General features: G+C 30.3%; 1 protein-coding gene across 1 annotated transcript; it reads right to left on the reverse strand.

The window, feature by feature from the left end:
- Positions 1–9,642: 9,642 nt before the first annotated feature.
- On the reverse strand, positions 9,643–11,995 carry LOC139883559 (cytochrome P450 78A5-like). The gene is made up of 2 exons (XM_071867722.1): positions 11,057–11,995; positions 9,643–10,248 (listed from the first exon to the last, which is right to left on the reverse strand). The coding sequence occupies exons 1-2, from the start codon at positions 11,993–11,995 to the stop codon at positions 9,643–9,645; spliced, it is 1,545 nt and encodes a 514-aa protein (XP_071723823.1).
- Between the last annotated feature and the right edge of the window lie 9,660 nt (positions 11,996–21,655).

Consider the following 21,655-nt stretch of genomic DNA (forward strand, 5'->3'; position numbering starts at 1 on the left):
TTGTTCTTTATTCTCAATCGATTCATTTTATAATTTTAATATAATTTATCTATTTTGCGGTTTCAGATAATATATTAAATTATTTTCAAATATTTTTCTGTAAGTGTAATGTATAAATACTACTTAAATACAAGTAATCATTATTTTTTAAATTACAATTAAATCATAATTATATATGATACTACATTTTATCATAAAGTAACTTTTACATGCTAAAATCAATTACATTTTATAATATATATTAATTAGAGAGCAATAATAATTTAATGAGATAAAATAACAAACTCATTGAGTTAACTACATTAATTAAATATGGTTAAAAAATATTATTTTAATTAAAATTAATATGTGATCTATATTAATTATAATTAATTTGACATAATTAAGAAGATAAAGATTTATTAACTTTTATAGTGGATTAAGAAAAGTGAATAAAATTTAATACTTAAAGAATGCAATGTTGCACTCATTGGAAAAATCCATCAAAACTTTTTTTTTTATGAAAAGACAAACTCACTTTTTCATACCTTAAGAATCTTATGTTTTAAGTGTTGTAAAAAAACTTAGCCTACTACTATAGCATAGCATGAACCTCAACAATCAATATCCAATAAAAATATGATAATATGTGGCAAAATTTAAATTTCGCTATTTTTATAGTTAAGGACGAGTTTGATTTTTAACTCTTTTTTAATACTATTTTCTTAAGGATTCACCAATCCATTTTAGAGTGTAGAATAATAAAACAATAAAAATATATTATATATTATATGGTATAATATTATATTAGATTTACTATTAAACATATTAAAAAAAATTATACACCAAACACACTCTTAACTATAAAAATGACAAAATTTAAATTTTACCACATGTCATGTATTTATTGCGTATTGGTTGTAAAAAATTTTCTATTAAACCTCGTTTGGAACACCGGATAAATTTCGACGAATTGCTATAAGGCTATCGCACGATTATAGATAGCTACAACGCAATCCATATATAGCGTCTGGTTGTATATGGATTACGTAATAGATAAATTTATATAATTCGTTCTAGCATTTAGAATGACGAATATTAGCTAACGGATTATGCATATGATTACAAAAATACCCTCTCAAATCTTTACTCTCCTTAATTTCAATTACAACTCTATTTAAGCAATTGAAATTTGATTAAATAAAAAATAATTCAAATACAAACCGGTCATTTCTGTCTCATTTGTGCTCCAAATTGAGAGTTTTTGTTGTCATTGCCAAGAAGACATCTTGCCCTTCAATTTAGACATCGAGTTGACTCATTTTCAACGTCGGAATCGCTAGAAAACGCTCACAAAGTCGATGCTTGTTTCTGTCCGAGAGCAAGCTTCTTTAAATTTCGTCCCTTTTGATTTGTTGGCATAACTCGTAGATTCTATCACCTGTTACACTATAAAAAACCGGTCGATTTCAAGATTCAACGACAGAGTTTCAATGATTACTATTTCATTAGATGATTGTATTGAAGTAATCAATAATTTTAGATTTTTTTAGATTTTTTTATTGATAAAGCCTTTTGGCAAGAAGTGTTACTAAAACTTGCTTTGAGCATTTTGATATGTTTTCAAATATAGCTTGGTGTTTGAAAAGTTTTTGTGTGGTGTCCGATTTCTATTTTGGAAGTTTGTTTATTCTCATTGCAGGCATTACCTTTTTTTGAGAAATCGATTTTCATCACTTTCATATTGGATACATATGATGCGGAACCCCACGATCGAATGCCAAAGAACTCCTCAATCGAGCTAGAATAAATTTTTTTTACGTATATAAATATGAACGAAACAAGGAACCTCATCTATTAAACCCACTAACTCCAAGGCTAAGAACCCAATAAAATATGGAGGGACTTTAGGAAAATAGATAGAATTAAATCAAACTCGATTTAATTAATCCCAAAATGTAAGCAATTGAATTCTAATCTCAAGAAATCACTTAATAGTAAAAACCAATTTTTTATTCATAAACTTGTGTGCTTATTCTCATCTTACACTTACAAATTTATAGACTAAAAATAAAGTTTAAATAGAAAAAAACTAAATTCATGCATTAAATAAAATAAAAATTAGATATGCTAATCTTCTTTTGATATGTGCCAACAACGGTCAAATAACAAAAGACTTGGCCACACTTCTGACTTTTCTCTATGGAATGAAGCAACGACAACTTTTCAATTTCAATTAGGAAATTGGAGTAATATTGCTCCACTTGATGGCTTTCTGATCTCCTTTAAATATTGTATTATTTTCAACCTCCAAAACTCTCGAAATAAAATTAAGAAAAACCTTCTTAAACTTTAGAGATTGGCCTTTCGTAATTGGACCAAATGAATGTATAATTGGGTCTTTAGTATTTTATCCAACAACTTCATCCATAATAATATTACTTTGATCTTGAACTGAGATGTCATTTATCCTATCACCCATGAATGAATCTGTCTATTTGGAGTGACTTTCTTTAAATATGTATTTTTTACGTCCAATCTATGTTAAAGGCTCGGTGGGATATAAAGAAGTTGTTTTATTCGTGTCTCATTCGCAGCGTTTACCGCGCCAAGAGTTGCGTTGAATCCATGGTCGAGTCGCCATGGTTATCTGACTAATATGTCGTAATTAGTTGTTGTCGCACCTTAACCGTGAAGAGGCTCAGACCCTCGATGAAGCAGCTGTTTAATCTCATCGTTGTTTTTAATTATTATTTTGGATCGTTTATTTAGTATTCTGGATACTTTACAATGCTATCGGATTGTAATTATGATTTCATGTATTACTTTATTCGTATTTAATGAAATTGCAAGTTTAAATTTTAAAAAATAAAAAAATAAATAATAATGTGGGTTGATGGATTAATGGGTTGGGTTGGATATTTTTCGTCGAATTCATGGCCCAGCCCATAATAAATAATATAAATTGATTTGGGTTGGATTTCTAAAAAATTTCTTCTAATCCAACCTAAATTCAGTTGGATTGGATCGGTTGAATCGGTAGGTTGGATCAGATCCATACTCACCCCTAAATTACTCAATATGAAACTTGTCCTCCGATTAAAAAATAAGGTGAAAGCATTAAAAAAGAAGAAAAAGGTGACAGCGTCACCAAACTTCCATCGCTCTGGGCCAGATGACAATATGAAAAGCAGATATTTTCTATTTTTCTGTTCTTTTAACCAAAAAGAAAATGAAAAAAGAAACTACTGTATAGTATTCATTTAGAGAGCAAACAACCAATAGGCCATCGCCATATTATCATAGCAATTAGCTGTGGAAGAGGCTGCGCGTTGGGTCCCAGATCAATTATGGAGCATGTTAATTAGATCTTAATTAAAAATAAAAAGTGATTAGTACGTGATTTTTTATTCATTAAAAAAGAAAAAGGAAAAGGGGATTAAGGGCTTTGGCATTTTGATGATTATAAAATGAAAAAAAAAAAAAGCAAACAAGTTTGAGGTCCAAAAGCCAAAAGTTAAGCCTTTGGGAGCATATAACTTAAACATATACCTTTGCCATTAAACATATTCTGTAGAGAACTTAATCATAGTTATTATTTTAACATTTTTCTTACAAGTAACACACACAAACATACTACATCCGTCCCAAATTACATACAAATTTTACAAACAAATTATATATAAAAATTTACATTTAATTTAAAATAGAAATAGTATATACATAAATAATCGGGAAATTAGTTAAGACGAGTTTCTCATTTTATTACTAACTTTACACACATATATAATATATATCACCTTTGGAAATCTAAAACCCAGGAAAAAAAGAGAGAAAGTTGTAAATAAACATTTGTTCCTCATAAATGAAAAAGAATAGTCTTTTCCGGCCACTTCAAGTATCTCGTAATGAAATTTGTTTTGATTCATTTCAAGTGTTTTTTATGAAATCTACGCATATTTGAGCTATTTTTTTTCAATATTATTCTTACATTTATTTTAATTAATATTTTATTTTGAATAAATATTTAAGACTTCTGAATAATAAATAATGGACAAACAAATAATTTCTTTTATCATTGATTATCTTTTTAAAATATATTTTTTTTATTACGAAATATTTTAAGTGAATCAGAGAGAGTATTCATTAAAATAAAAAATAAAAAAAACGAGCAAGTACTTTTTTTTATGCGTTTGAGAATTGAGGCGATTCAACCTCTCATGAGCGACAATCTAAGACAAAAAAAACAAAAACACAAGCATTTTACAACTCCGATGTTCGAACTTCGAACGGTCAGAATGTAGCTAGACCATATAATCATTACTAAGATTATTTATGTTTTACCGGTATGATACATATTTTTAAATTATTAACACAATTTAAAAATAAGATAAAAAGTAATATATTTTATTTAAATTAAATATAAAAATTATTTATTTTTGAGACCAAATAAAAATTATAATTTTTTTTTAAAGTTTACTAAGCAATTACTTAATACAGTATATGTATAAATAACTAATCATATCTTTCTTTTTCTTTTTACCTTATATGTATTCCTATTTATAAAAAGGAAACACCGCTGATTATAATGAAGTTACAATATTCCCATTACAAAATTGGCACGGGTCTAATGTAGCACATGCATGAATATTCATCCATTCGAGTCCCGCGTCAGATTAATATAAATGTCGATTCATTATTCATATAAGAGATTATATTTTGAATAAAATAACATGATATAATTAATTTTGATAGAAATGTTTATCATGTAGAATTTTACAACAACATTTCGATGAGATTTGACAAAATAAAAATATGATACGTGAAGATTTGAATACTTCGTTGTTAGACCAAAAAATGTAGAAAAATCATTCACTGAATATTTAAATATTGATTACTCAATCTCTTTAAAGAATTAATATCTCAATATATTGCTTCTTGGATTATGGACAGTATTCGTTCAGAATTTTACTAAACGCGCCTTAGAGATCAAAGTAACAAATTTCTAAATCTCTCCACAGTATAATGACAGCAGATATATAATTTAGAAAGAAAAAATGCCAACATATTTTGTCTGACATTTTTATCGTATTTCTAATATTTCTGACATTTGTATCATATATCAAATGAATGAAAATACCTTAATGGACATTGTGTCTGTTTAAAAAACGATTCAATCTGATGGACACATGTTTTAACCTAACATTACATCTTTTCATACTAAATGAATACTGATTTACTTAATTTCAATGGTAAAAATCATTTATTATTCAAAATCCTAACTTTCATAACAATTCTTCTTTTTTATGGATTAAGTTCATGTATTTAATCACCAACAAACCTTAAAATTTCCAACAATCCCCCACTGATTAGTGATTAATGGTCCAAACTTTTAGTAATTATGCTATCTTTTGATTTGAACTTACTACTTACATAAATAATTCAAAACCTATCAAATTTTCAGGTTAGATGAAATTCTATTGAACTTTAAATACATATGATATAAACGAAAAATCTTTATACACACGCAGACTTAAATTTAATAAGATATTCCTCTTTCATTTTCACTAAAATATAAACACCATCGATGAATTTACACTTTGAGCTTAGATCATATCTATGAATGGGTTTGATACATTTTAATCAAGGTAAAATTTCACCGATCCTATTCTAATTATATATGATTATGATTAGTTTCAATTTGGTTCTGGTTCAAACGTGCCCGTGGGCATGGCTCTATCCAGTATCCATGTAGTATTTGCCTATCATTCTATTTTAAAATCATTTTAGAGAGTCAAATTTTTGGGACAGTTTGGAAAATGCATGAACAAAATCAGCCTTCAAAGTTAATTCGAAACATTTTTATTAGTGAAAATCTTGCCTACACATGTGAAGAAAGCCCTAGATTTAATATAATATTAAATCAAATATTGAATCAAATAATAGCGTGTAGTATAAATATATTTAATATTTTTCTTTTGTGGACTGCGTAGGGTTTTCTTTTGAAAAGAAATAGCTCTTTCTCCCAAAACACAGCCTATTGTTTTCTTTTCTGCCGCCGTCCACCTCTTTCAACGGTAACGGTGGGATATATGTTTACAGTCAATAAAAAAATTTCGATACGATATTCTGTGATTCGAATTTATCGTTATCCGTTTTTTATTTAGAAGTTGGATTATGTTTTTCATCAGATCTAGTTTGTGCCTACTTGTTTGTTGTCAACGGCTACCATCGTTGATAACCGTGACTGGGGTGGAGAAGAAGTGGTCGATTCCAAGATTCGAAGATAGGATTTTAATGGTTTTTGTTTCCAAGTTTCAAAGATAGGATTTCGATGGTTTTTATTTCGTGGATGATTGTGTTGAGGTAATCAATAATTTTAGATGTATTTTATATTTTGCTTTTCGATAATAAGTGAAAGTCTACTGGCAAGAAGTGTTACTCCAACTGGCTTTGAGCGTTTTGATATGTTTTCAAATATAGATTGGTGTTTGGAAAGCCAGTGTGATTTCCGATTTCAATTTTGGAAGTTGATATATTCTCATTGGATCATTGGAGGCATTACCTTCAGTTGTATGTTGAAATTCTGGAATTAATCTGCCTATTTGGAGTGACTTTCTTCAAATATGAACTTTTTACGTCCAAATTATATTAAGGTCTCTATGGGATATCAAGAAGGTGTTTTATTCTTGTCTGAGTAACAGCGTTAATCGCGTCAAGATCGATGAATCCATGATCGAGTCGTCATGATTATTTGATGAATATGTCGGAATCAGATTCGTTAGAATTTGTTGTCGTACCTTAATCGTAAAGAGACGCATATCCTCGATCAAACAACTGCTTAATCTCATTATTATTTTTAATTATTATTTTAAATCATTTGTTAAGTTGATTAAATATTCTAGATACTTTACAATTCTATCTGATTGATAGGATTGCAATTGTAATTTCATATATTACTTAATTCTTATCTAATAAAACTACAACTTTAAATTCAATATATATATATATATATAATTTATACGTTATTCCAATGTTTGGGTGGTGCTAAATTATTGTGTATATAATATTACATGTTGACACCTGTACTTGTGATTCATAAGAAATTAAATAACATTATTATACCCTAAATGAGAATCGTAACTCCTTGGTAGGAAAGTTGAAGTTTTTATTCTGCCGCGTTAATAGTCAGTTTATTTAATTTTGGATCGATTTGAAGTTTTTATTTTGCCGCGTTAATAGTCCGTTTATTTATTTTTGGATCGATTTTATATCTTGATCAAATTTAGTTTTTACGATGAAAACCAAAATAAATTTTCCAATTCAAACACATGAAATTGAAAGTCATATAATTTGATACAACTAGTCGGTTGGTCCGTCCCACGGACGAAAAGCTCATATCTTTAAAAATTAATAATTTAAATATATCATATAATAATTATATAATAATTATTTGTATTAAATATTATTAAATATATGTCAAATATTATATAAAAAAATTATTTTAATTTTATATCAATTAAAATTATTTTAATTTTATTTCAAAATCTACAATCCTATTAGAATCAAAATTTTATTTTATTTTTAAAAATAATAAACATAATAAAAAATAAAAATTACATATCAAAATTTGATTTGATAATAAAATTTAGAATTGCATCTAATCAAAATTTGATTTAATAAAAAAATATAGCCGATTTTTATTAGGAATAATAATTTAATAAAAAATTAGAAAAAAATAATATATATTATATTTTGATTAAAAATATTTTTTTTAAATAATATGTCATTTTGGATAGGAAAAAAGACGATATGCCTGTTTTAATTATGAATAAAAAAATAATATAATAAATTTTAATTAGAAAAAAATGATTAATTGTTTGAAAAATAAGCGTTTTAATTAAGAGTAGAAAAAAATATAGTCGATTTTGTTAGGAATAATAGCTTAATAAAAAATTAGAAAAATAATATATACTGTAATTTGATTAGGAATGATTTTTTTAATAATATGTCCGTTTGAATAGAGAAAAAGAATACATGCCCGTTTTAATTAGGAATAGAAAAAAAGAATATAATGAATTTTAATTAGTAAAAATTATTTAATAAGAAAATTAAAATATATATATTGTATTATAATTTTATTAGGAATAATATTTTAAATAATATATAGGAAATTGATTACGAATAAAATTATTATTAGAAAAATAATTGATAGAAATTTTATTAGGAATCATTATGGTTTTATTGTGTTTTGATTTCCTAACTAAAAAAAAAAAAAAATAATATCATTGACTTAAAATTCTAATTTAAAACCTAATTAAACTCAAATTCTAAAATACATGAGTCAAATTACTATTCATCAATAATCGCCATGTGTCGAATTTTGATTTGACAATAAAATTTGCAATTGAATTTACAATTGGAACAAATTGAAACAAATTTAAAATTGAAAAAGTCTCGCTATTGTCTATAAGAATTTGACGTCATCCTATAATAAAACGATTTATAATCAAAAGATCGAAAAGATAATTATTTCAATATAATTTCGTTGATTATAAAATAATAGAATGTTATTATGGTGGGAAAAAATCGATCACAATAAAAACAAAACAAAACTTCTCCTAATTAAAAAAAAATCCATAGATCGCAATAAAAATAAAATAAAACTTCTATTAATTAATTAAATAATTAATAGTTGTATTGATGAGGAAAAAAAAGCTAGCTAAGCAAAAAAAAATCGTATGGGAAATTTTTGTTCTTACGGGTGTGAATTTAGTATGTTGCATATAGCTATATATATATTCGTAAAATAAAGATAAAAGAGAATAGAAATCATATATGATTAAGAATAAGTAATTGTTATATGATTAGGAATATAATTGGTAGAACTTTATTAGAAATCATTATTTTATTGTGTTTTGATTTCTTAATTAGAATAGGAAAAAAATATTGACTTAAAATTATAACTTGATTTCTAATTAAATTCAAAAACTTGATTCTTAACTAAAACGCCATATGTCGGATGTTAATTTGACAATAAAATTTACAATAAAATTACAATTAAAATAAATTAAACAAATTGAAAAAGTTAACTTTATATATATTAAGCTCTCAGAAAAATCTTTTGTTATGAAGGAAATAACAAACATATATGTGTTTTTTTTCTTTTTTTATCAATCAAAACAAACTAATCAAACACAATCTTAACACATAAATTTTTTTAAAAATAATAATTATTAATTATAATAACTATATGTCATAATTTAGTTGGTTGGTGGATGTAGAGGCAACACCGCATGGTGGAGACAAGTTTTTGCCTTTTTATTAATTCTTTTGACAGAAAAAAAAAGGGAATAAAAACTCAGTCTCAATATGACTAGTAGATAAAACCAAATCCTAATCACAGATGAAATAATTACATATATGATACTCCTAATGGAATCTGATTAATATGTTGAACGAAAATTACATGACAATTACATTACATGGTCGCATTCTTTTGAACCAACCACGTCGTTCTCGGACTATGAAAAAAAAAAACTAGAGGAAGGCAAAGAGAAAAATAACACAACAATATTAGTGAACGCATGACTTACTTAATTTAAGCAGACGATCGACATTTAAACCTTAAATAATATACTTAATAATTCATTAGTTCATTCTTCAACGATAAACATTTCTCGAAACTGCACAGCATTCTAACGGTTTTTTCATTTCGAGCGAGAGTCTTAGACATTCCGAAAGATCAACCCGCTGTGATGGGACCCACGTGAACTGTTGGAGCATCCGTGCTAGCCACAAGTGGACGGTGGCTAAACCTAATGCCTTACCGGGACAAACCCTACGACCCGACCCGAATGGAGACAGCCTCAGATCCGAACCCATTATAGGCACATCTTCTTCAATGAATCTTTCCGGTTTGAAGACTGATGGGTCCTTCCATACAGAAGAGTCGTGAGTTATGGCCCACATGTTGACCATCGCCGTCGTCCCAGCTGGAATGAGACACTTGTCCACGTAGACATCGTGCGTGGCGAGTCGGGCCCACGAGAGCAGTGGGCCCGGAGGGTGCAAGCGGAGGACCTCTTTGACAATAGCTTGAAGGTAGGGGAGTTTAGGGATGTCGGTGTCTTGAACGAGCCGATTATTTCCAACGGTCGAGTCAATTTCTTGTTGGACTTTTGTTTGGATGTCGTTGTGCAAAACCATCCTGGCCATAATCCATTCAAGTAGTATGGCCACCGTGTCTGTTCCTCTAAATATCATTTCCTATATATTTAAAATAAAATAAAATCAGATCTCTGTTACTGTAGAAAGGGATATTGAGGTCAGCAATGCATGCCACCTTAAAATAGAATATCAAATGATGAGTCAATAATATCTCTGTCTCTATTATAAGTCTTAATTACTTGAATAAAATCATTTAAGTGTTATTGGTGTCATGAAATCTTATCTATCAGTTTTGACCACATAAGAGTATTAATTAAAGAAAGTATGTCAACACATGAATAATCTTCACAACATATGACAGGGAAATTGTTGTGGAAAATAGCATTATTCTACTCTATACTGTTAACTGTTCAAGTGTATCTAATCTAACACAATCTAGGATTTAATTTAAAATAATTAAATAATGGATGTCAGCTGTTAAAAAATCTAATGATTTGATGCAAAGTTAGATTTTTTTTTCTGTCCCCTATCACTTTCACACTCAAAATAACATCTTCATGAAATTTATGCTTCTCACAAGTTGTTAGATTTTTGCCAGAATATCCGGATTGTCAACTGTCACGAGAAAAATATATATTTGGATTAAGAATACCTATATATCGTGGTATTAAAAAAACGGCTCCTTATGCAAATCTTAGAGTTTGAAACTAACGTACGCCTCTACTATATACTTTGAAACTTTTCTCAAAAATGTTACTGTACTTGAAGTACAACTATCGGAATGTCCCTAGCAAGGCTAGCATGACTCGAATATCAAATTTTTATGCTTATTTATCAACTTTTCTATTTACAACAATTTAAATTATTAAACAAACCGGTTAGGCGAGAAAGGGAAAAGAGTATTTACCCACAAAACCGCAATCATATCGTCATCATTCAACTGGTCCTCTTTAGGCAAAGACAACAAAGTGGAAAGAAAATCATGTCTTTTACCATCTTCTTGTCCTCTTCTGTCTTTAACAATCACGCCCAATATTCTTTTTACCTTACCCGATAATTCTTGACACCTTCTTTTAACCCCATAGAAATCCAAATACCTCCTCATGAGAAATGGTATGTTAAAATAGTCCTCCATATTCGCCATCGATATTAATTCATACCCTTCTCTAACCATATCACTGATTTCATCATTATTTTCCATTTTTCCAAACACACTCTTTATAATATTTCTCAACGAACCCTTTTGTAATATTCCTCTTATTTCCACAACCCCATTAGTCTCCATCTCTGAATTAACTTTACTAACCATTTCTTGAGCTAAACGGTGTCGAATTGGTTGTAGGAGGGAAATATTTTTAGGAGAGAACATGTGGTTGGCTGCAATTCTCCTCAAGTGACGCCAATAAGTCCCCGAAGGAGCAAAACCAATGGCACGCTCGAACATCAGCAAGCGCGCCGTGGTTTTGACGGGACGGTCAGAAAATGAGGACCCGGATAAGATTTCCTTGGCTGTTTCAGGATGGCTGCTGATGATGACACGTGTCGTGCCTTGGCTGAATGCCATGAGCCTTTTTGCGCCGGATTGAAATGCAATGGAAGCGAGTTTACGGTGAGATAGTGAGTTCATCATTAGTGGTAAAGAGCCAAGTAGAGGGAGTCCAATTGGTCCACGTAGGTTTAGGGATTTGAAATTTCTCCATGCAAAGCCTCCAGGGACTAACCAAAAGTTGAGGAGAATAGAAAATAGAGTGAATAGTAGAGAGAAAGAGATGAGCGAGAGAGACCATGTGAGTGTTAAAAAGAGGAAAAGGGGTATTATTAAGAGTGAGAGGTTTAGAAGAGACATTATGAAAGGCTTCATAATTATTTTCATATATTTGAGAATATATGATTAGAGGAACTATGAATTATCTAGATAGATGTGTTGGAAGTTTAATTGTGATGTGATGAGAGGATAGCATGTGAGGATTTGTATATATAGGGTGATGTGTGAAAAGTAACCATGGTTAAGTCAGTATAAGACTTTGCTTTAGTTGCTAATCATGGTTGGTGTGATCAGTATGAAATTATAAGTACGGAGATCATGAACTATAATCCTTAATCGAGGATGCGTGCTTGGCGTACACACATTTGTAAGTACATGTGTACAAATGGACGCTAAATTACTTTTTTACCCTTTTTAAAAAGGCGTCAAATGCTTGTTTGAGTTTTTCAGATTAGAGATTTTTAGACAATCTTTCTCAGTTTGACGAAATCACGACGGCGGTGGCGGCGACGATTGTTCGTCGGACGTCGGAAATGGCTTGGCTTCTCTCCGCCTCATCATGTCAGAGTCAGGTTTTGCTTAGAGGGCTCTCTCCGAAGTTTGGGTTTCCTGATTTGGTGACGTATGAGTCGATCGGAGTTCGATTCGGTGGTGGTGAAGGTTGACAGAGGCTGAGGAAGCTGAATTAAAATCTTAATTAATTGTCGATCATATGCTGGCTCTCTTGATTGTTGTGGAGTGAAAAGTTTGATTCTTCCCATTGAATTTGATCTTAACTTCGGTTGAGTTGGTTTAATTAGTAGAGATAAACTAAAGGCGTGAACTTCTTTTTCTCTGATCGATAAATGTAAACTAGTTTTTTAAAAACATTTGTCCTGGTTCAATTTTGTTCGATTGCCAGTGGTAATGTTTAACTGACTTTACGACAAATATTACATATATGATGATGAAAGTTTTATTGCGAGATTAGAGTTCGGTAGTGGTGAAGGTCGACTAAGGCTGAGGTTCGGTGGTGGGTTTTGCTTGGAGGGCTCTCGTTGGAAGTCAGATCGCCTGATTTTGTGACGTTTGGTTCGGTCGGAATTCAATTCGGTGGTGGTGAAGGTTGACAGAGGTTGAAGAAACTGAATGGAGTGAAAGGATAATAGGTCAAAACTTTTAGTATGTACACCATGTACACGTATTTGTGTGTACATGTAGAACGACTGTTAATTGAGGGAGTGTTCGGCTTCTATTCGATCATGCTAGTCAAAAAGGAAGTAAATATATATATATATAGTTATTTCATAATTTAAGAAATAAAAATTAAGTTTTAACCACAATTTGAAATGGTAATGTATCTTTTAATTATTAGAAAATTCAGAGCGTCATCGATAACATATAACTTTCGTTTGAGTCCGGTTATAACTTACATCAAGAGGAATCAAAATAAAAGTAGCATAACACAGTAGCGAGTAGTGCCAGGAAAGTTTCAGAAGTTGTAAGTTTGGTTTAGACAAGTAAATAATTAATTTTATTAATATACTGAATGTAAATTACTCCATTAAACATAGAAGTAATTTACATGAAACAGTACAGAACAATGCTGTGATTTGGTGCTATATATGTGTAGAGGAAAGGGAATTAATTAAAGTCTCGTGAACAAAAAGGACACTGAAGAGAATACTTTTGAGGTTCCAGCCGGCGGGACTACCTCTTAAATTAACAAATTAACTCGGAAAATAACCTGGTAAATTCTTGAGGATACATACAAAATAGCAGCAGACGAAAGAGAGAATAAAATATTAAGGTTAATTAATAACCACTTTATTCCTAGAGGAAAAATAAAAATAAAGGAAAAACAGCGACATGCAATACTCTAATGACTTTGCTATACCACTAATTATGTATAATTCACTCAGGAAATTAGTGAACCTTAAAAGGTGGGCGAGATAATCATATATACACGTTACGGGTATGATATTTTTGGGACAATTAATTTAATTATATGATTAATCAAAATTAAATATATTTTAGGTGTAATATTTCCCGAAAATGTGTGTTAATTATATGATTAAGAGTATCATGAATGTACCATTCTCGAAAAACATGCATTTATTTTTTTAAATTATATTATAATTAAATGTCTCAAAAATATTATTTTCGAGACATGTATCGCATGTTTACCTTTAAAAGTTGATTAGTATAAAAATGACGGACCCATAATACACTAGTTATCCACTAATTCAGTATATATGTCTCTGGCCCACTGACTAAATACTCAGTTTTCTTTTTTTTACTTTCATAACAATAATAAATTTGATTTAAGCAATCCGTCAAAGGGTTGGTTTCATTTCTAGTCGACTCGTGGTTCTCATGAGAAGTTTTCACCAAAGAAAAGCTCCACATTTCTGAGTTTTTTTATCTCAAATTCGGATGTCGAGTACTTATCTTTATTAGAGGTATAATAACTTCCAATTGAAGTATTTCCTTTAGGAAAATTTTAAATCACATCCGATCGAGCTTGTCTCTGCGCACTTGCTTCAAATTAAAATAAACGTCTTCTCATACATCAAAAGCAAAATCGAGGTAGAGTATCCATCAGTCGATATTCGATCTTGCTAACAATGTTAACGGCGCTAAGGATAACGACATTGATTCTACTATTGCCACATATCCGTTTCCTACTGAAATTTAATTACGAAACGAACTCTAAATTTTAATTACCGATTCATGATTATAACGAAAAAAAAATAGAACTGTTATAACAAAATGGTTTTTCAAAAACTGCCTGTCAAAAAAGAAACAAGGGACGGTAACAAAAACAAGAAGCCAGCTCAGATCGAGTACATGAATCCGGTACTTAGCACGACCAAACAGCTGATTACCTTTGCTCTGGTCCAATCAAGGAGAGTTCCATAATTGCATTTTGGAGACACATATAGAAGGGACTTAACTGCCACTTTATTCACATGTGTCATATACATTCATGGTTCTTCACAATCATATATAAAAAATATTTTCATATCTGACTACAAATCTAAATTCTACTTTGTTAAAAAAATTTCATATCCATCGTATGGGTGTATGGCGTGCATGCTCCGGTTTGGTTCGGATTGATATCAAACTAAACTGAATCATACTAACGGTTTGTGATTTTTGAAATCGAATTGAACTGATTTTTTCTTCAAACCACACTAATATAAAACGGTTTAATTCGGTTTGATTTGATTCAAACTAAATTTTAAAATATAAAATCTAATAATCTATATTAATAAAATAAAATTCACAAAATAAGCTATTAATCATAGTTAACATCCATACGTTTATATAATGGAAAGTGAAACTAACATCAAAATATATAAGTAGCTTACGAAACAAACTGTTATCCAATCTTTACAATAAAAGTTAAAAGCAATAAAACATAATAAACTATTTTGGATACACGATATAATAAAATGGTCTTTTAAAAATTTTAAAATAATAAAATTGAGATGCATTAATTAATGGGTCTAATTTATATTAATTGTTAGAAATATTTGATTGTCTATTCTAACCTTAGTCGGTTTTAATCGGTTTGAACCAAACCAAAATATTTGAAAGCAAAATAAATTATTATTAAAAAAGTTTAGTTTGCTCCAAACTGAAATACAAAAGTTTTTTCTTTGAAACCAAACCAAGCCAGATCAAACCGCTCGATTTTATTTTGTTTTTCGATTTTAACTATATAATGCACATCCATATATAGGTGTATGCTTTTCAGGTTTAGCAGAGTATTCTTACACTCATCTTAATAAAATTAATTGTAATAGCATGATTCCATCAAACCGGTTTGATCGGGTTCGGTATGCATTGGTTCGGTTCGTTGACATTAGTAATCACGTCGAATTAGTTTAAGTCAAATTAATATAATTTAGAATATAATTGAAGACTCCTAGACCAAAAAGGAAAAGAATATTAGAAAAATATTCTTTCATGAAGTTGATTCTTATTTGGAGCCATTAAAGAAAACATCCCTATTGCTTACACTATAAAAAGCTTTTCACAGCAAGCTTTGAAGGTGTTTTTTCGGCTGATTTTTGATACAAGAAGGAACAACACAACATTATAGTTGAAGATTTTCATGAGGTATCTCTTAGTCTTTTTGTTAAGATTTTCATTGTACTGAAAAGTTCACTAATTCATTCATCTAAAAATACTGTAATAGTGAAAACATATTTGAGAAAGGATCTTATAGCCGAGACGGTTATAGAAGAATTAACTTCATTCAGAGTAAGGATTACGGTGAGGTGTAGTCAAGGGTTTGCTTAGGAAAATTCCATATACTTATAGTCATAAGTAGTGAAGTTTGTTTCACTTAACTTTACCGATAGAGTAGTGGTGAGGCGAGTTGGGATAAGTAGTGAAGCTTGTTTCACTTAGGTTTACCGATAGACTAGTTGTGAGGCCAGTTGGAGCGAGCTGTACGAACATTCCACGTACTTGTGATAGTCGTGGTAAGGCGAGCAAGAGGTGAGGCGTGGGAAAAATTTCATGTATTTGTAAACCTTGATCATAGTGATACAGTTTCCGGAGGAGGTCTCGTGGACGTAGAAACTATATTGGTTTTGAACCACGTAAAATTATCATGTGCACTTTATTTTTGCACTTTATTCTTACTGCGTGCATAAATACACGATTTGCCTTAATCTGCCTAATTATAGTAAAACCAAATAACTTGACTAATTTTGGTAAAATCAGACGGCCTGTGTTTTTTCATTAATCCATGTCAGTCGATTACTCCTTACGCTGTCTTTAAGCAACAAATTCTCTCTCGATCTGCTGATCTCCCTAAAAAGAAATACGACTACTATTTTGTTTGGAATATTTTCTTCGATTTTCGAATCGTAAAGCCTCATGATAAATTAAGGTATCAAGCACCACATGTATGGGTGTTAAGGAAAATCTCTAAATTACACTCTAATTAGATGGTTACAACAGATATACTTTATATTATTTGAAATCATATCATATATAATCTCTCTTAATGTCTCATGGAAACCATAATAACTCTTAATAAAGATACACATGAATTATCTCTTCTATAGAGAACATAAATCTTACTAAACATAAATCCTTAGCGACACACCCTTACTCCGGTCTTGAGGTAAGCCTTGTTTATCACACAAACCGTAGATGATGAACATCGCTATAATCCCTTTCTTTTCCTACAGGTTCTGATCGCTCCGACTCTCTTGCGTGTCTGTCCTACTACCCCATTTTTATCAACAAAATATTGGTACAGTCTGTGGAGAAAGTGTAAAACATTGGAAGAGAGGAAAGTCTCTTGTCAATTAGCCCCTTGAGGAGTCTCATGCTACCTCCACTGATGGTTTGGGAAGCCACCATCGTCATTCTGAGAGATCTTTCGGGCATAAGAACCCATGAACATAATCTCTCCCACGTTGCGTATTCTCACCTACAACCCGTCCAATCTCAAGACAACGATTTGGACTTTCTTCTCCCGAAAGTGCTAACCGAAGGCACAAACACAGCACGCGAACGGTCTCACCGCGCGAAGATCTTTGGTACTCATTGCGACATAGGAGCGAAAATCTGACTCGTCGTCCGAAAGACCTTAGAGACTAGCTCCTTAAAGGTCCCGTTCCTCCTCCCCAATCAGGGGAATCTATTCCTAACCTCATTTGAGGACTCCTACACTAAATTTCATCGGATTTGATCACCTTGACGCTCTAACTTAAGGGGTAACCTGGATCGCAGCGAACGGGAAAGAGACCATTCAATCAGGTCTCACGGTACTCTGTTCCCTAGTCAGATTGAATAGCAAAATGCAGATAAGGTCTAGAGACACCTCTATGCACAAACTTGGGGAATGACGCCTCCTCCTGTCCCAATGACAACTCCTTATCTGGCCAGTACAATTACCGCTGCACATCCTACTAGTTATCTTATTCCTATCGGACAGGTCCTTACTGCTTGCTCGACAAAATTCGATAAATAATAGTCAACAAATTGGAGTTCATTTATTAACAGACTTTTCCTTCTATTTGAAGTGATCTCTCAGCCAAGACCTAATTCACCCCGAAAATTGACTATATGCAGTGCCCGCCCGATTTCCGATGCCATGCACTGTGTACTCACATTATATTGAGGGCTCATTTTTGTTTTTGCTTATTATATAGGTAATATAAGAAAATGAACCTACTCAGAATTAGATACTAAACCCAAATGGAAAAGGTGAACCTAATAAAACATAAATTTGAATCCATTGAAAATATGATTTGTTAATTTCAAGATTTTTTACCCACTTGTCTCTTGAGTCTCATTTTAGTTTTTTTTTTTTTTTTAAAAAAAATTTACTTATAAAATATTGTAAAGTGTAAGTGTTAAAATTATAAACTTAATAATATATATGGGTCATATAGGAATTATGTAGAACTTGGTTTAGATTTCTAATTATAAATCACATCATAACCAGTAGGTTACCAAAAAAATAAAAAGCTAGAATTTATAAATTGCGATTCCTCTCCTGCCCAAATCAAAGGCGAAGCTACTTCCTTCATGTTCCAAGCTCATCCTCTATATCAAGCTTCCAAATCTTCAGATTTTCAGCTGTGTGAATCGATAAATTATCCATACTTAATAGTTACTATCTTAAATTATATTGTGATTGAAAAGTTGAGACTGATTTGAAAAGATCTTGTAAATTCTATGTAGATTAAACTAGTAAATTGATGATACATAAGATGAAAACCATGTATACTTACGTTGATAATCATTATAATTATTGTTTGTGATATTGTCTCGGTCATGGATAAATATTTCAATCATGAAAAGAAATTCTATAGAGCCAAGAATAATATTACAGTTGATGAAATATACTTAGTAGACCTCCCTGCTGATCCAGAAAAAGAAAAAAGTATTTAATCTTATCCTTATAGTGATCGAGAGAAGATAGGATTTGCATATATATTAAAGGGGACCATGTTAGCCTGGTGAATTCAACTTTCCTCAAACAACTATCGCAGAACTTGATCGTAGATTTTGTTCAACATGGTTTAATGAATTTGACAACTGGTTTGAATACAGTATTGATAAGGATGCTGATTTTTGCTTGTGTTGTTATCTTTTTAGACTGACTTTTGGGAAGCAATCAGGTGGGGATTCATTTGTCGCAAAGGGATTTAGAAATTGGAATAAGAAGAAATGTCTTAGAGTATCCATGATAGTGTCCAAGAATTGACATGTAGGACTGTCCAAGAAATTTCTCCTATTATGCCAAAATTCTTGACTGTTGACATGTCACTGCCCAAAAATTTCTCTTTCAAACCTTTCTAAGAGGGCTTGTCCAAAAATTCTTCTTTCTTACGTTTTCCAATATTTTTCTATTATTTTATTAATACTACATACAATATATTACTACATATGTATACAAGTAATTCAACCAATCAAATAGATAGACTAATGTTCATTAAAAATAGAAAAAGATAAATTTATGAGTTATTTATAAATTCAATTAAATGAAAAAATTAATTTGAACAATTAATAATACTCATTTTTCAACGTTCAAATTGTAACTTTAATTAATTTAGTAGTTTTCATTAATTAATGTTTTCGAGTAAGTCTATAATTTGTTTCTAAAAAATGAGAGACACATATATTCGTGATTTACATTTATAATGATGTATTTGACGGGAGTTCTCATCCGAAATTAGATGATGAAAGTTTTATTTTGTATGTGACAAATATCCAAAAAGTGTACAAGTTCAAAATAAATAACAACATCAAAAATTATAGCATGACTTATTTGAACATATCTAGCAATCCTATAGTGAAAGTTAATTTTTTCATCGATTTAAATTATATGTTATTTAAGTTTAATTTTATTAAAAATTAAAAATGATTATAAATTAAATCCTATAACGAAACAAAATGTAGTTTAATTTTGATATTTATAATAATAATATCATTTAATAAATTATAAAGAATAAATAAAAATAATATTATTTTGTGATACATCAATTTAATATTTAAATAATAGAATTGATGTATGAATTAAAAGTTGGGTAAAACAAAGTTGGCCAAACTATTGTGGCAAGTGTGGCCAACTTTTGATCGTGCCCAATAAATTCTCTCTGATAATGTGTCGATTTTTAGCCAAAAATTCTTGGATACTATTGTGGATACTCTAATGACCATGTTGGAAAATCGACTAGTGCTCATAATCTTGCTGGAATAAGTACATAAGTTTGATGAACCAAAATGCACATGTTGAGGTTGTTTGGTTAAGCATTCACATCGAGATCGTGAAATCTACGAATGTCGTTTAACAACATCAAATGATTGTGTTTTATTTCTGCTAAAACAAGGATTAGCTTTTTATGGTCATAAACTCATGATGAATCAATTAGGTTATCTAATCAAGGTAATTTTATTGAAATCCTATAGTTTCTAGTTGGTTATAATGAATCAATACATAAGGTTACTTTAGAAAATGCCCCTAAGAATCATCAATTAATTGCTTCTGAAATTCAACAAGATATTGTTAATCCTGCTACAAAGGAAACCACTAATGTAATACTTAATGAGATGGGTGATGAACTTTTTTCCATTCTTGTTGATGAGTCATGTGATATATCAAACAACAATAATGCTAGTAATAGTGACTTAATGTAGTGATTAATGTAGTTAATGTAGTGACTAATGTAGTTAATTCACTAGACGATGACATGTGGCATAAAAAGTCTTGAATTTTGATTTTATTTCCTTAAATTCAAAGTAAAAACATATAAAATATTAAATTCAATGACACATATCACCTTATTATGAGTCACTATATTAGTCACTACATTAAGTCACTATCTCTAGCATTACTCATCAAACAAAGAATAATTGATTTGTGTTACATGAATAAGAAAGGATGTGTAGTGGAGCGTTTTCTTGGCATAGTTCATGTTAGTGATACCACAATTAAGGGAGGCGATTGAAGAATTATTTTGTAAATATGGATTGACTACCTCAAGAATCTGTGGGCAAAAATACGACAGTGCTAGTAACATGAGAGGTGGATTTAATGGTCTCAAAACTTTATTTCTAAAAGTAAATTCGTCAGTAGTTTATGTAAATTGTTTTGCTCATCAATTGCAACTCACTCTTGTTGCGTTGCCAAGAACCATGTTCAAGTTGCTTCACTATTTAACTTAATATCTTCTTTGTTAAGTGTTGTTTTTGGGTCATGTAAAAGAGATGACATGATTAGAGAAAACCAAATGGGTGATGTTAAAGAAGACTTAGAAAAAGGACAAGTTTCCACTAGAAGTAGAAAGAATCAAGAAACGTCTCTCAAGAGAAGTGGAGACACTTGTTGAAACTCACATTATGGTTCTTTGGTAAGTATAATTGAAATGTATTCTTTGTGATTGATGTGCTTGAGATTGTAAAAGAAGAGGGATCAAGTACAGATCAAAAAGCTAAAGCTAATGGTTTACTAGAGTTGTTGAAAACATTTGATTTTGTATTCTCTTTACATTTGATGGCAAATGTGTTGAGAATTTCAAATGAACTATTACAAGGATTGCAAAGGAAAGACTAGGGTATAATAAATGCAATTAAATTGGTTAGTATTTCCAAGAAATGGCTACAAGATATGAGAGAAAGTGGATTGGACTCTATTTTGATTGAAGTGTCATCTTTTTGCACTAAGAATCGTATTAGCATTCCTGATATGGATGGAAATTGTTTGCTTAATGGTAGAAAATAACC

Source organism: Rutidosis leptorrhynchoides, unplaced genomic scaffold (genome assembly GCF_046630445.1).
Source record: "Rutidosis leptorrhynchoides isolate AG116_Rl617_1_P2 unplaced genomic scaffold, CSIRO_AGI_Rlap_v1 contig417, whole genome shotgun sequence".
In the NCBI taxonomy this organism is placed as follows: Eukaryota; Viridiplantae; Streptophyta; class Magnoliopsida; order Asterales; family Asteraceae; genus Rutidosis; species Rutidosis leptorrhynchoides.

Coding starts and splice junctions, on each gene's coding strand:
- LOC139883559 (XM_071867722.1), bottom strand. CDS start 11,995: ATGTCTCTTCTAAACCTCTCACTCTTAATAATACCCCTTTTCCTCTTT. Junction 10,249..11,056: donor ATATGATTGCGGTTTTGTGG/GTAAATACTCTT, acceptor TTAAATATATAG/GAAATGATATTTAGAGGAAC.